The 13,155-nt window shown below is 42.5% G+C and overlaps 1 protein-coding gene across 1 annotated transcript in view; it reads left to right on the top strand.

The window, feature by feature from the left end:
* Positions 1 to 4,019: 4,019 nt before the first annotated feature.
* LOC118403793 (hemicentin-2-like) overlaps positions 4,020 to 13,155 on the top strand; it is a 39,429-nt gene continuing 30,293 nt past the window's right edge. The window contains exon 1 of the mRNA XM_035802591.1: positions 4,020 to 4,159. Coding sequence (XP_035658484.1) covers positions 4,036 to 4,159 — 124 coding nt within the window. The 5' untranslated portion in view covers positions 4,020 to 4,035. The remainder of the gene's footprint in view (positions 4,160 to 13,155) is intronic.

Here is a 13,155-nt window from a genome sequence, read left to right as displayed (position 1 = left end):
TGATCAGAATCTCAATACACTCGTGGTTATGATTTCATATTTTCGGCGGGTACTATATGTCCTTTCCGTAATTTAAAAAAAAAGGGGGGGGTCATGATAAGCAAAAAAGTACACAGCTATAGTCTGTTTGAGCAGTCATTCTGAACGTCAGATGCAAAAGGTCACGGTCGCCTTACTATCTCCTCCCTACAGAGCATATGATTGTTGATGAATGATAATGTGGATTTAGATGTGCGATGATTACGGATATCAGAACTGCGAACAGATGACAAGCTATCTACACACAGGCACTAATGCAGAATCTCAAATACACTCGTGGTTATGATTTTATATTTTCGGCGGGTACTATATATCAGGTAATCGTCCTTGTTCCGTAACTTAAAAAAAAGAGATTATGATAAGCAAGAAATGTACACATGCACCTATGGTTTCTTTGAGCAGTCATCGTGAACGTCATATGTCAAAGGTCACGGCCGCTTAACAGTACTGAGCATAGTCCCATATTTGATTCTTGATGACTGGCAATGTGTATGCAGATGTGCGATGATTACGTGGATCGGAACTGCAAACAAATAGGATATAGATGTGCGATGATTACGTGCAAACAGAGTGACAAGCTGCCCCATCATTGCTTCAAAATATCAATGTACAATACTGTTTAAGATTTTTCTTTGTCGGTGCACGCGGTGACTACTACTACATGTCAGGAAACCGTTCCGTAAAATGAAAGAGTCGTTGCACATGTAACGTGTCATCGGCGCAACTACTAACAGAAGTCTTGGTCAGCCCCTTAGCCTGACAGCTCAACATACATACAAACATACATATTCATACTTTTAACAAGTTGAAGCATTCACATAGTTGTGCTTCCATAGACAGCACAACAGGCAACAACAATGTCCCCTCTCACTGAGTATACGTCCCATATATATATTTCAGGTGTCGGCGCCCTGGTAGGGCTAGACGTCCCGTCCTTGGTCAGAGCCGTACGCGGTGAACCCGTCGAGCTGACCGCGACGTTCTCCAGCTCACAGCCCGTCATCTCCATCATCTAGAGCTACACTATCCCCTCCCCACTGAATATTTGTCCCGTGTGTGTGATGTTCATACCTGTACCTGTATGTTCCAGGTGTTCACGCCCAGGTAGGGCTCGACGTCCCGTCCTTGGTCAGAGCCGTACGAGGAGAACCCGTCGAGCTGACCGCGACGTTCTCCAGCACGCAGCCCGTCATTTCCATCATCTGGAGTAAGATCGAGGGAGGGGTCGGAGGCAAGAAGGAGACCATCTTCATGTTCACGCCACAGTCGCAGTACTCCTACGCCAGGTATTAACGGTCTGTCCCTTAATTTCATCCGTAACCCTATACTGGAATGTACGGTTTGTCCCCTTACTTACTGACAGATTGACTTATCTGCATCAGAATTGACTATTTAAGTATATTTTGATATATTAACACTGAAAGGGGCATCTTTATGTCTGGCGATAACAATGGATCCCTTAGATACTTCCCCTTGGTGCTGAACTAACAATCATTATAACCTTATAACCTCAGGTTTATGAACAGATTGACTATGGAAGACTAACGTTAAAAATCCTCTACACAGAGTCCGAGATTTGTAACACCCAGTTTCTATATTTGCCAAGTGCTGTCCTTGGTGCTGAACTAACGGTTACTAGTATTAAAGCATATAGTATATAGTTGAGTAGCTACCGACATCTTGCACACTGCAGTCGTCCCTCAGAAAGACATCTGGAGCCGTATAGTTCAAGTTTTGAGCTTTCATTCAGCCTGTTGGCTAAACTAGTTTTGCCATGTACAGCTTCTTCATTGGCTAGAGGCTAAATGACACAAGTACAGTGAAGTTTGCACTTATATACCTTTCAGTGCACTTACATGCACATGTATAAACCTTTCCAGTTACTAGTATTATATTTCTTTTATCAAGTATAAGAACCGAGTGACTATGGAAGACCAGGCAACGCTGAAGACCAGCTACAAGGAGCCGGAGGATGGGGGCCTGTGCACCTTCTCTACTGCTATCCTTAGAGCTGAACTAACAATTGTTCTCATCATACATCAGGTATAAGAACAGAGTGATGATGGAAGACCAGGCGACGCAAAAGATCAACTACAAAGAAAAAGAGGTTGAGGGCCTGTACACTGTCGCTAGTGCTGCCATTAGAGCAAGAACCGAGTAACCATGGAGAACCAGGCTACCCTAAAAATCAACTACCCAACAATAGAAGGTGTTGTATCCAGTACGTTTCATAACTGTTTTAACCACAATTGCCAGGTACAAGAACAGAGTGACCATGGAAGACCAGGCTACCCTGAAGATCAACTACCCGACCGTAGAAGACGTGGTATCCAGTACGTTAACTGTTTTAACCGCTATTGCAGGTACAAGAATAGAGTGACTATGGAAGACCAGGCCACTCTAATAATCAGCTACACGGAACCGGAAGATGAGGGTCTGTACACTGTAGCGGTGGTGCTGGACGTGGTGTTAAACTTACAGTTGTTATTATTACGCCTCAGGTATAAGAACCGTGTAACCATGGAAGACCAGGCAACTCTAAAGATCAGCTACACAGAACCGGACAAGGTCCTACACACACTTCCTATTTCTGTCCTTGATGATGAACTAACAGTTATAACGTGCCTATCATCAGGTATAAGAACAGAGTGGTGACCATGGAAGACCAGGCGACCCTGAAGATCAACTACCCGACAGTAGAAGATGTTGTATCCGGGACGTTTTATAACTGTTTAACCGCTATTGCAGGTACAAGAACCGAGTAACCATGGAAGACCAGGCTACGCTGAAAATCAGCTACACAGAACCGGAAGATGAGTGTTTGTACACTGTAGCGGTGGTGCTGGACGTGGTGTTAAACTTACAGTTGTTATTATACGCCTCAGGTATAAGAACCGAGTAACGATGGAAGACCAGGCAACTCTAAAGATCGGCTACACAGAGCCGGACAAGGTCCTACACACACTCCCTATTTCTGTCCTTGATGATGAACTAACAGTTATGACGTGCCTATCATCAGGTATACGAACAGAGCGGTGACCATGGAATACCAGGCTACCCTGAAGATCAACTACCCGACAGTAGAAAATGTGGTATCCAGGACGTTTTATAACTGTTTAACCGCTATTGCAGGTACAAGAATAGAGTAACCATGGAAGACCAGGCCACTCTAAAGATCAGCTACACAGAGCCGGACAAGGTCCTACACACACTTCCTATTTCTGTCCTTGATGATGAACTAACAGTTATGACGTGCCTATCATCAGGTATAAGAACAGAGTGACCATGGAAGACCAGGCTACCCTGAAGATCAACTACCCGACAGTAGAAGATGTTGTATCCACGTCCTAACTGTTTAACCGCTATTGCAGGTACAAGAATAGAGTGACCATGGAAGACCAGGCTACTCTAACAATCAGCTACACAGAGCCGGAAGATGAGGGCCTGTACACTGTAGCGGTGGTGCTGGACGTGGTGTTAAACTTACCGTTGTTATCATTACGCCTCAGGTATAAGAACCGAGTAACCATGGAAGATCAGGCTACCCTGAAGATCAACTACCCAACATAAAAGACGTTGTATCCAGGACGTTTTATAACTGTTTAACCGCTATTGCAGGTACAAGAATAGAGTGACCATGGAAGACCAGGCTACTCTAAAGATCAGCTACACAGAGCCGGACAAGGTCCTACACACACTCCCTATTTCTGTCCTTGATGATGAACTAACAGTTATGACGTGCCTATCATCAGGTATAAGAACAGAGCTACCCTGAAGATCAACTACCCGACAGTGCAAGATGTTGTATCCATGTCATACCTGTTTAACCGCTATTGCAGGTACAAGAATAGAGTGACTATGGAAGACCAGGCAACGCTGAAGATCAGCTACACGGAACCGGAAGACGAAGGCCTGTACACGGTCACTAGTACTGGCCTTGTTGTTGAACTAACCGTTATTATATTTCCTTTCACCAGGTATAAGAATAGAGTGACGATGGAAGACCAGGCTACGCTGAAAATCAGCTACACAGAACCGGAAGACGAGGGACTGTACACCGTTGCGGTGGTGCTGGACGTGGCGGGACAGGAGGAGAAGTTCGTCCGGTTGGAGATCCTCGGTCAGTCTGATTCTTACCCTACATGTATTGGGCTGTTCCAATAAATAAATGTAGAGGGGGGTATTTTGCCGGAACCCACAGGTTATGTGTTGAAATCCTATCACGCTACGGACTTTGTGTCTTTGTGAAAGGCACTTTACACAACTTTCTCACTACACCAAGGTGTAAAAATGGGCACCTGACCTTACTGGAGGAGGTAAGAGGCTTTGGAAGGAAAGGGATGGGTTCCGCCTTCTAGCCCTACACACAGTGGATAACGGCCAACTGCCCAAGCTGATTAGCTTCGTAATCAAACTTATGCATTAGCAAGAGTGTTTAAGTCAAAAGCTTTTGTTTCTTATTCAAGTGTAAAATATCGTTTGTCACATCCTACAGAAAGCCACTTGTAGTGCACTCCAATACCGTGTATCCAATGTCCTTGACACATTTAAGCTACCACACCTGAATGTAGCGGACGCTTAGATACATATTTTACCAGGGAATGTTGCAAAATTTATGTCCGTGCCAAGATTACCCTGTTTCGGTGTGACGGTTCTACAGAGAGAGACTTTCATCTTACCACACTCATAACGCTTCTCGTGACAACTAATGTCAACACGGTGGAGCGTTATTGGCCTGGCTGGCAAATGGCACATATCGGCAGTCATGTGGAGCAAATTGTCGCCCTGCATGGACCATAGCCTGGCTAAATCACGCTTCCAACACTGGTCAGGGTCCTAATAACTTGGTGGCCAAGTGACTTTGAAGACATTTTTGGATATGCTAGGAGGAAGACCTCGGTGGGTTCCAGTGCCATTCTTCTAACGTCAAGATAATAATAATAATAAGAAGAAGAAGACTAAATTACCCAACACTGGTCAGGGTCCTAATAGTTTGGTGGTCAGCAGAATTCAACTGAAGACATCTTTGGATTGGACATTACTCTAGAGGGAGGAAGACCTCGGCGGGTCCAAGGGTCATTCCTCTAATGTCAAGAGAAGAAGAAGAAGACTTATTCACCCAACACTGGTCAGGGTCCTAGTAGCCCAATGGCCGGGAGATTTGAGATTTCTTTTTCAAATCAGCTCCTGTAAAAGGTGAACGCCATTAAGCTTTCGGGAAGGGTTCCTGACATAATCGACAGAGAGAGGTTGCGTAACCCAGGCTACAAGAAAATCAGCCCAGCTCGGAGATTAGATATCACCGGTATCACACACTGCACACAGTAATGGTTCCCCCTGACCGGGGTGCTGAAAGATCGGTGCGGTTTGTGATGTAATTTCCCGCGCATACGGCGTGTACCGGTCATCACGCCCGTGATAATTGCCCAGGCACTGCTTGGGGGTTTCCAGTATATCTCAGAAGAGAGAAGTGCGTCCCACGGCGATTATTTGGCGCGACACCGGAAAAGTTAAAAGGAGGCGAAACATTAAAATTCCCAACGGCTGTATGGTGTAAAAAAAAAGATAATTAATGTTCAATAATTGCCCCAGCAGTGTCTAGGGGTTTCTAGTATATCGTAGAAGAGAGAAGTGCGTCCCACGGCAATTATTTGACGCGACACCGCAAAAATGAAAGGAGGCGAAACATTAAAAGTTTGAAACGATCTCTTCCCAACGGCTGTTAGGTGTAAAAAAAAATAAAGATAATTAATGTTCAGTACTAGTAATTGCCCTGACAGTGTTTGGGGGTTTCCAGTATATCGTAGAAGAGAGAAGTGCGTCACACAGCAATTATTTGGTGCGACATCGGAAAAATTAAAAGGAGGCGAAACATTAAAAGTTTGAAACGGTCTCTTCCCAACGGCTCTATGGTGTGAAAAAATAAAGATAATTAATGTTCAATACTAGTAATTGCCCTTACAGTGTTTGGGGGTTTCCCGTATATCTCAGAAGAGAGAAGTGCGTCACACGGTAATTGGCAATTATTTGGCGCGACACCGGAAAGAACATTTGGAAATTACCGTTTGGTCACGGCCGGGAGCCTTCTCCAAGCAGATGTAAGGATACTGCCCATTTTCATTGTCTATTTGTGCGACATTTAGCACTATTTTCTTGTATTTCTTGTCAATTATAAGGAGGCGAATATAATTTGACAATATCTGGTACTAACGGCTGGTTGGTGTGAAAATAAATCATTAAAATGTATTGTAAGCTGACTCAGGTCCGTAGTAGAGCTCTTTTCGCAGGATTCGCTTTTCTTCTGCCAGTACAGTGTAGTGCATCTAGTATTTTTTTTACCGTTCATAAGGAGTCGAAACATCAGAAGTTTGAAACGGTCTCTTCACATAAATCAATGGTTCTACAGACATACCCTCCCGGTGGGGAGTTTATTGGTTAGTTTGGAGGCTTCTGCACAAGCTGTGTAGTGCATCTAGTATTTGTACCGTTGATAAGGAGGCAATGGGATGTCTGTGTGGCGCAACGGCTAGACCGCTGGAATCAGCATCAGTAGGTCCTGAGTTCTAAACTCGCCATGCCCCTGCCCCCATGACGGTGGAGTGACGCCCACCGAGCCTCACGGCTAATCTGTGTAAAGGTGCCAAAACACTTACAGATTTGGTGCTGCCAGTGTGTCAACATCTGTACACTTGCCACTAAGAACCGTGATTTTTTTAAATAAGAAAAACAATCTGAAAAGATCTCTACCATGAATCAATGGTTCTACAGGCATACCCTCCCACAGGGGGAGTTTATTGGTTAGTTTGGAGGCTTCTGCACAAACCGTCACGCCTGTGGGCAGCTGCTGGACATTTATTGATCTCTGTGTGACGTCCCAAGGCCACCGACATGCCACATCATACAGGGGATTTGTTATGAACAAGAACAGCAGGGGCATCTTAGCTGGATAGTTAAAACTTGTAGTTACATGTACAGAGGTTAGGTATATAACCAGCTGCTGCCGCGCCGCGTGCTGCAAAGCTAGTGTGTTGCGCCGAAGGGAGGTTTAACGAATACAGATACAGATACAGAAGCTGGTGTGTTACACAGAAGGGCGGTTATACCGGCTATATAGATACAGATGCTGGTGTGTTACGCCAAAGGGCTGTTATACCGGCTATATAGATACAGATACAGAAGCTGGTGTGTTACACCGAAGGGCTGTTATACCGGCTATATAGATACAGATACAGAAGCTGGTGTGTTCCGCCGAAGGGTGGTACGGTTATACCGGCTATATAGATACAGATACAGAAGCTGGTGTGTTACGCCGAAGGGTGGTTATACCGGCCATATAGATACAGATACAGAAGCTGGTGTGTTACGCTGAAGGGCGGTTATACCGGCTATATAGATACAGATACAGAAGCTGGTGTGTTACGCCGAAGGGCGGTTATACCGGCTATATAGATACAGATACAGAAGCTGGTGTGTTACGCCGAAGGGCGGTTATACCGGCTATATAGATACAGATACAGAAGCTGGTGTGTTACGCCAAAGGGCGGTTTAACGGATACAGATACAGATACAACCACCCACCTCGTAAGAACGTAGGATTTCCTGGTCGAACATATGCTTTTTTTAGGTAGAGAACATTATTTTTGATGTACATGTTTTGATAGTCTGTTTGACGAATCCGCTTAGAATAGTTTTGTGGTAACAGTGCGAAGTAAGCTTAAACTCTCAAATATTAAATTTCATCTTGTCATATCCTATCATAAAAGATTTACTGTAAAATTAATGCAGTAATATTCGCGGTGGATTAATGTTCGCGGTTTTCGCAGTGACCACTTCACCGCGAACATAGATTACAGTCTATGGTGTTACCGCGAACTTAAATCCCCGCGAACTTAAATGCATTTACAGTAATTGTCAAAACGTTAGTATAGCAAAATCATTTACATAAGAAATTACACTATTCTGAATCATATAACCTGATCAAACCATTTAATGGGGTACAATTTCCTGGAATCCTGTTACGACACGGGAGCTCTTAGCGCTGGAGACGATTCTGAACATCCGACTTTACCTCCGAATTGCCGACTGTTTTCACACGTGCGTCTGTACGATAAGGCAGAATGCATAACTCCTGGTGTCAGGCGCTACTTTATAACAATCTAACCACCACCATTAACTGAACGTACCATTATCAAGATGCCAGGATAGTAGAACACCCGTTTGGTGAGGTGGCGGGACTTACAAAGTGTTCAGACATCATCATTACTGCTGTCTTCTTTATATTTTTCGTCATTTTCAAACTTTGTTTATGTACGTTGCTGTTTACCAGCAAGTAAACAAAGCCACAATTAAAAAAAATAAAGTGGACCGGTTTATTCTGAAGTAGTTTTTTTTTGAATTTACTATCTGTAAGTAAACAATGTTTACTCAACAAACAAACAAACAAACAGACAAACAAGAAAAATCAACATTCAAACAATTAACAAGCCATAAAAAACACACTCCAACAAAGATAAAACAAATCAACCAATCAATCAATCATTCAGTTAACCAACTTATCAACCAATCAACCAGCCAACAACAAACAAATCCACGCTACCGAAAATAAATGCAAATGTCTAGCTGCCATGTTGCACGCGACTGGCCCTGTGACTGAGTCAGCATTCCATGTGGGATTGATTAGCCATAAGTGAATAATGCAAGGGAGTGCTATTGTCTTAAGCAAGCAAGCAAGCAACAAACCAACAAACCAACGAACAAGCAAGTCCACGCAACCAAAAACTAGAATGCTTATACCGTAGAACCAAAAGTGTAAACGAAATGCTAGACCCAATATGTTGACTTATTCATACCTCAGATATAGATATCCATTTATGTGTGTTTAGTTGTACTGTAAGAAGTTGTTATACATGTAGACTTACGAAAGTCGCTGTACTTTTGTCGTGTCAATAAAGATTCCGGTATAAATGTTGCACGCGACTCTCCCTGTGACTGACTCAGCGTTCCGTACGGGATTAATTAGCCATAAGTGCTCACAGAAGGAGAACACAGCTGCGTCACGGTCTCGTCTGACACGGCTGCGTACATCACAGCACCGTGGTTCCTCATTTCTCATAGTCGTCATCAACTATAGTACACATTAATAACTATAGTGAAAATTAATAACTATAGTACTCACATACATCACATCAGCGTGGTCTGTTCCCGTCTTCATCAACTTTAGTACTCATTTATAACTATGGTACTCACATACATCACAACACCGTGGTCTCTCATTTCTCATCAACTATAGTACTCATTTATAACTATGGTACTCACATACATCACATCACCGTGGTCCCTCATTTTTCATTGTCTTCATCAACTGTAGTATACATTAATAACTATAGTGCACATTAATGAATATGGTACTCACATAAATCACAACACCGTGGTCTCCCAATTCTCATCGTCTTAATCAACTATAGTACTGATTGATAACCCAAAGAGCCATGGTGAGAATTTATGATAGCCTCTGATTGTAATTAGGTAAAAATGCTTGATCGGAAACTGTAACATCAACGTCGTTCTATTTTACTCCGAAGTTATAATATAAATTCGACATTACTTTCAATGATGTAAAGGCTTTGGGAAATATTCCACTGATCTCTCATTTTTCATTGTCTTCATCAACCATAGTACCCATTAATAACTATGGTACACATTTATAACTATAGTACACATTAATAACCTTAGTGCTCACAAACATCACATCACCGTGGTCTCTCACTCCTCATCGTCTTCATCAACTATAGTACTCATTTATAACCAGTAAGAGCCATGGTGAGGATATATGGTGACCTTTGACTGTAATTAGTTTGATAAACTTCATCTGAAACTGTAACATTGATGTCATTCAATTTTACTGCGAAGTTATCATTCGACATTACTTTCAATGATACACAGGCTTTGGGTAAAATTCCACCGTGATCTGTAATTCCTCATTATCTGCATCAACTACAGTACTCATTAATAACTATAGTACTAACATACATCACATCACCATGGTCTCTCATTTTTCACTCATTAATAACTAAAGTACTCACATAAATCACTATAGTACACATTAATAACAATAACACACATTGGTAACTATGGTAATCACATACACCACAACACCGTGGTCTCTCATTCCTCATTGTTCTCATCAACTATAGTACTCATTAATAACCCTTCAGAGCTGTAAAATATGGTAACCTTTGGGCAATATTCATGATTGTAATTAGTTTCAAATGCACCATCGTAAAATGCAACGTTGATACTAGGGCTGGGTATCGGTACAGCGTACCGGTACAAAACCGGTTTTTCTTATTGGACCGGTCCAGAAAAACCGGACCTGAAAAAAGTAGGTGTACCGGATGTTGGACCTTTTAGAAAATTAACAGATTATTTGATCAGACATTCACACGTTTTGGTGCTTGCAGGGTCCTGCAGGTGGATGAAAATAACAAGAGCGAAGCAGATTAAAGTTTATAGTCATTTCTACCAAGTTTTACAGTCAATCGTACAGGTGCAGTTAGCATTGTAGGATTTTAAAACGCCAGTGTAAGTCTAATACTCCACCAAACTAATTTCTTTGTAGTGAAATGGACCATTGGTATGATTCAGACTGAATCAGGTCCAGGTTCAGGTCCGGACCTAGACCTGATCCTCTGGACCTGAACCGGACCTGGACCTGAAGTTTCTGTACCGGTACCCAGCCCTAGTTGATACTATTGAATCTTACCCCATAAAGTTATCATACAGGTATTACATCATTATTATTTTATGATACACAGCATTTGGGTGATATTCGTGATAGTAATTAGTTAGAAATGCATCATCATAAAATGTAACATTTCTATACTTTAACCTTACCCCAAAGTTATCATTCAGTATTACTTAGATATGGTACAAAAGCTTTGAGTAATATTCATGATTGTAATTAGTTGGAAATCCTTAATCGTAAAAAGTAAATTTCATATTATGCAATCTTACCCCGAAACTATCATTCAGCCTTGCCCACAAATGAAACCTTTAGATAGTATCTAAAACATCGTTATTTGTAAATACCTCATCATAAAATGTAACATTCTTATAATGCAATTTAAACTAGAATAGAAACGATCGCACATCTACCTTCTATTATCTTCAAAATAACGATGATCTAATATCTATTGATAACAATGGAAAACCCTTTGGCATGTTGGTTGAAATAAATTGTGTCGGAAAATAAAGCGTATTACAGTTTATATACCAAAGTATTATTAGTATCTAAAAATCGGTAAAATATGGAGCAACGTTCAACCGTGATGAGATCAATATCCATAATTCATCATTATCCACCGTTCCCGTTAATCATCTTCACACTTGTAAACCCGTACTGCACGGGAAATATTTCATCATCATCATTTACATTTCCACCCACCTCCTGCTGACAGTGTATAAAGTGTATTATAGTTTATATGAAACAATGGTGAATACCAAAGTATTAGTATTTGAAAATCAGTAAAGGTGGAGCAACGTTCATGATCAACTTTGATGAATCAATATACTTCGAATTCACGGGAAATATATCACCATCATCATTTCTATTTCCCCGCGCCATCTGCTGACATTGTACCCGTGACTGCCGACACGCAGAACGGTGGAGAATACTGTGATAAGACTCGTCAAACATCCGGGGGGGGGGGGGGGCACATTCACGTTCCTTTTCGTGATACTGTTGGGTGCCAAAAATATGTCACTCAGTATTCGTCTGTTCTTGTACATGACGAAAACTCTGGACATTTTGGGAAATATGTCACCATCAGCATTTACATTTCCACCCACCATCTGCTGACATTGTAACCGTGACTGCAGACACGCAGAACCGTGCAGAATGCTTTACTGGGATAAGGCTCTTTAAGGGGGGGGGGGGGGGGTCGTTGGTGGCGAGACAATCACGATGTTCAATTTTGTTGCTTTTACACAGTCACAGACGAGATTGATACTCGCCGTGCCCCCGACGTTGTGCCCTTGGGAAATACACTTTACACGACCTTCCTCACTTTACACCTAGTTGTGTAAACGGGTATGGGAAAATGGGTCCCAAAGCAAAAACAAAATACGAGAAGTCAAAGTGTTAACAGACATCTTTCTTCACAATACAGTATTGTAACCCAAAACGCTTGAGTGGCTCCACGAGCCTTGCTTTGCGGTGAACTCTAAGTAAATAAAAAAAGCCCGTTTGAATATAGAGATATCGAACATTCGTTGCCTGCTTTACTTGTATGCTTTATCAATTTTTGCTTGTACGCTATCGTTAATCTCTGTCTACAAATATCCTCAGGGCATGGTTTTCGAAAAACTTTATGATTTGTTATGATCCGTTATAAAATGAATCATGCAGAGGAGCGAATAGATCATCTTCCCTATGGTGGTTACCAGCCCCAGCCCCCAGGCTCAACTGGTTGCTGATTTTTCTTTTTGTCCAACTACTGTCACTTCGACTTGGATTGACTTTTAATTCAATATTTTGAGTTTTTGCTGCAATTTTTGACAAAAAATCTCTCAATTCAGCTCCTGTGCCCTGAAGTTACACTCGATTGCTCTCCCTCCCCCACACTCCCCCATCGGCACCATGCTCTCATCACCCCGTCCCCTGTCACCCTGACATCGGTTTCCGATGGATTCTCTCCGCCCCTAAGGCTGATACTTTGAGTCGTTTGCTGCAATTCTTTCCCCAAAATGTCTTTCTTCGACTCCCTTACAATGATGTTACACACCATCATTGCTCATCTTCGACTACAGACCCCCCCCCCCTTCACCACCATTCTTAATCTCCAAGCAGATCTTTCGGTCGTGTTAAGACGGTAACATAAGCTGGGGAAGGAGTTAAGCCGGCAGAGGAGTTTTATTCCACCGCGAAGGATCACCATTCTGTCATCACCCCGTCCCCTGCCATCCGAACATCGGTTTCCGATGGGTTCTCCCCGCCCCTCACCGCCCGGGGAAACCCATGCGTGAACGTTTGTGGCAGCCCGGCCGTACTCTCCAAGCAGAGGTTGGTGGGAAAAATCGTGACCTATTCCTATCCTATTTTTCCTATCATATTTCTTC

Source organism: Branchiostoma floridae, chromosome 16 (assembly GCF_000003815.2).
Source record: "Branchiostoma floridae strain S238N-H82 chromosome 16, Bfl_VNyyK, whole genome shotgun sequence".
NCBI lineage: Eukaryota > Metazoa > Chordata > Leptocardii > Amphioxiformes > Branchiostomatidae > Branchiostoma > Branchiostoma floridae.
Note: the sequence above shows the minus strand (reverse complement) of the source record. Positions and strands in the feature narration are given on the sequence as shown.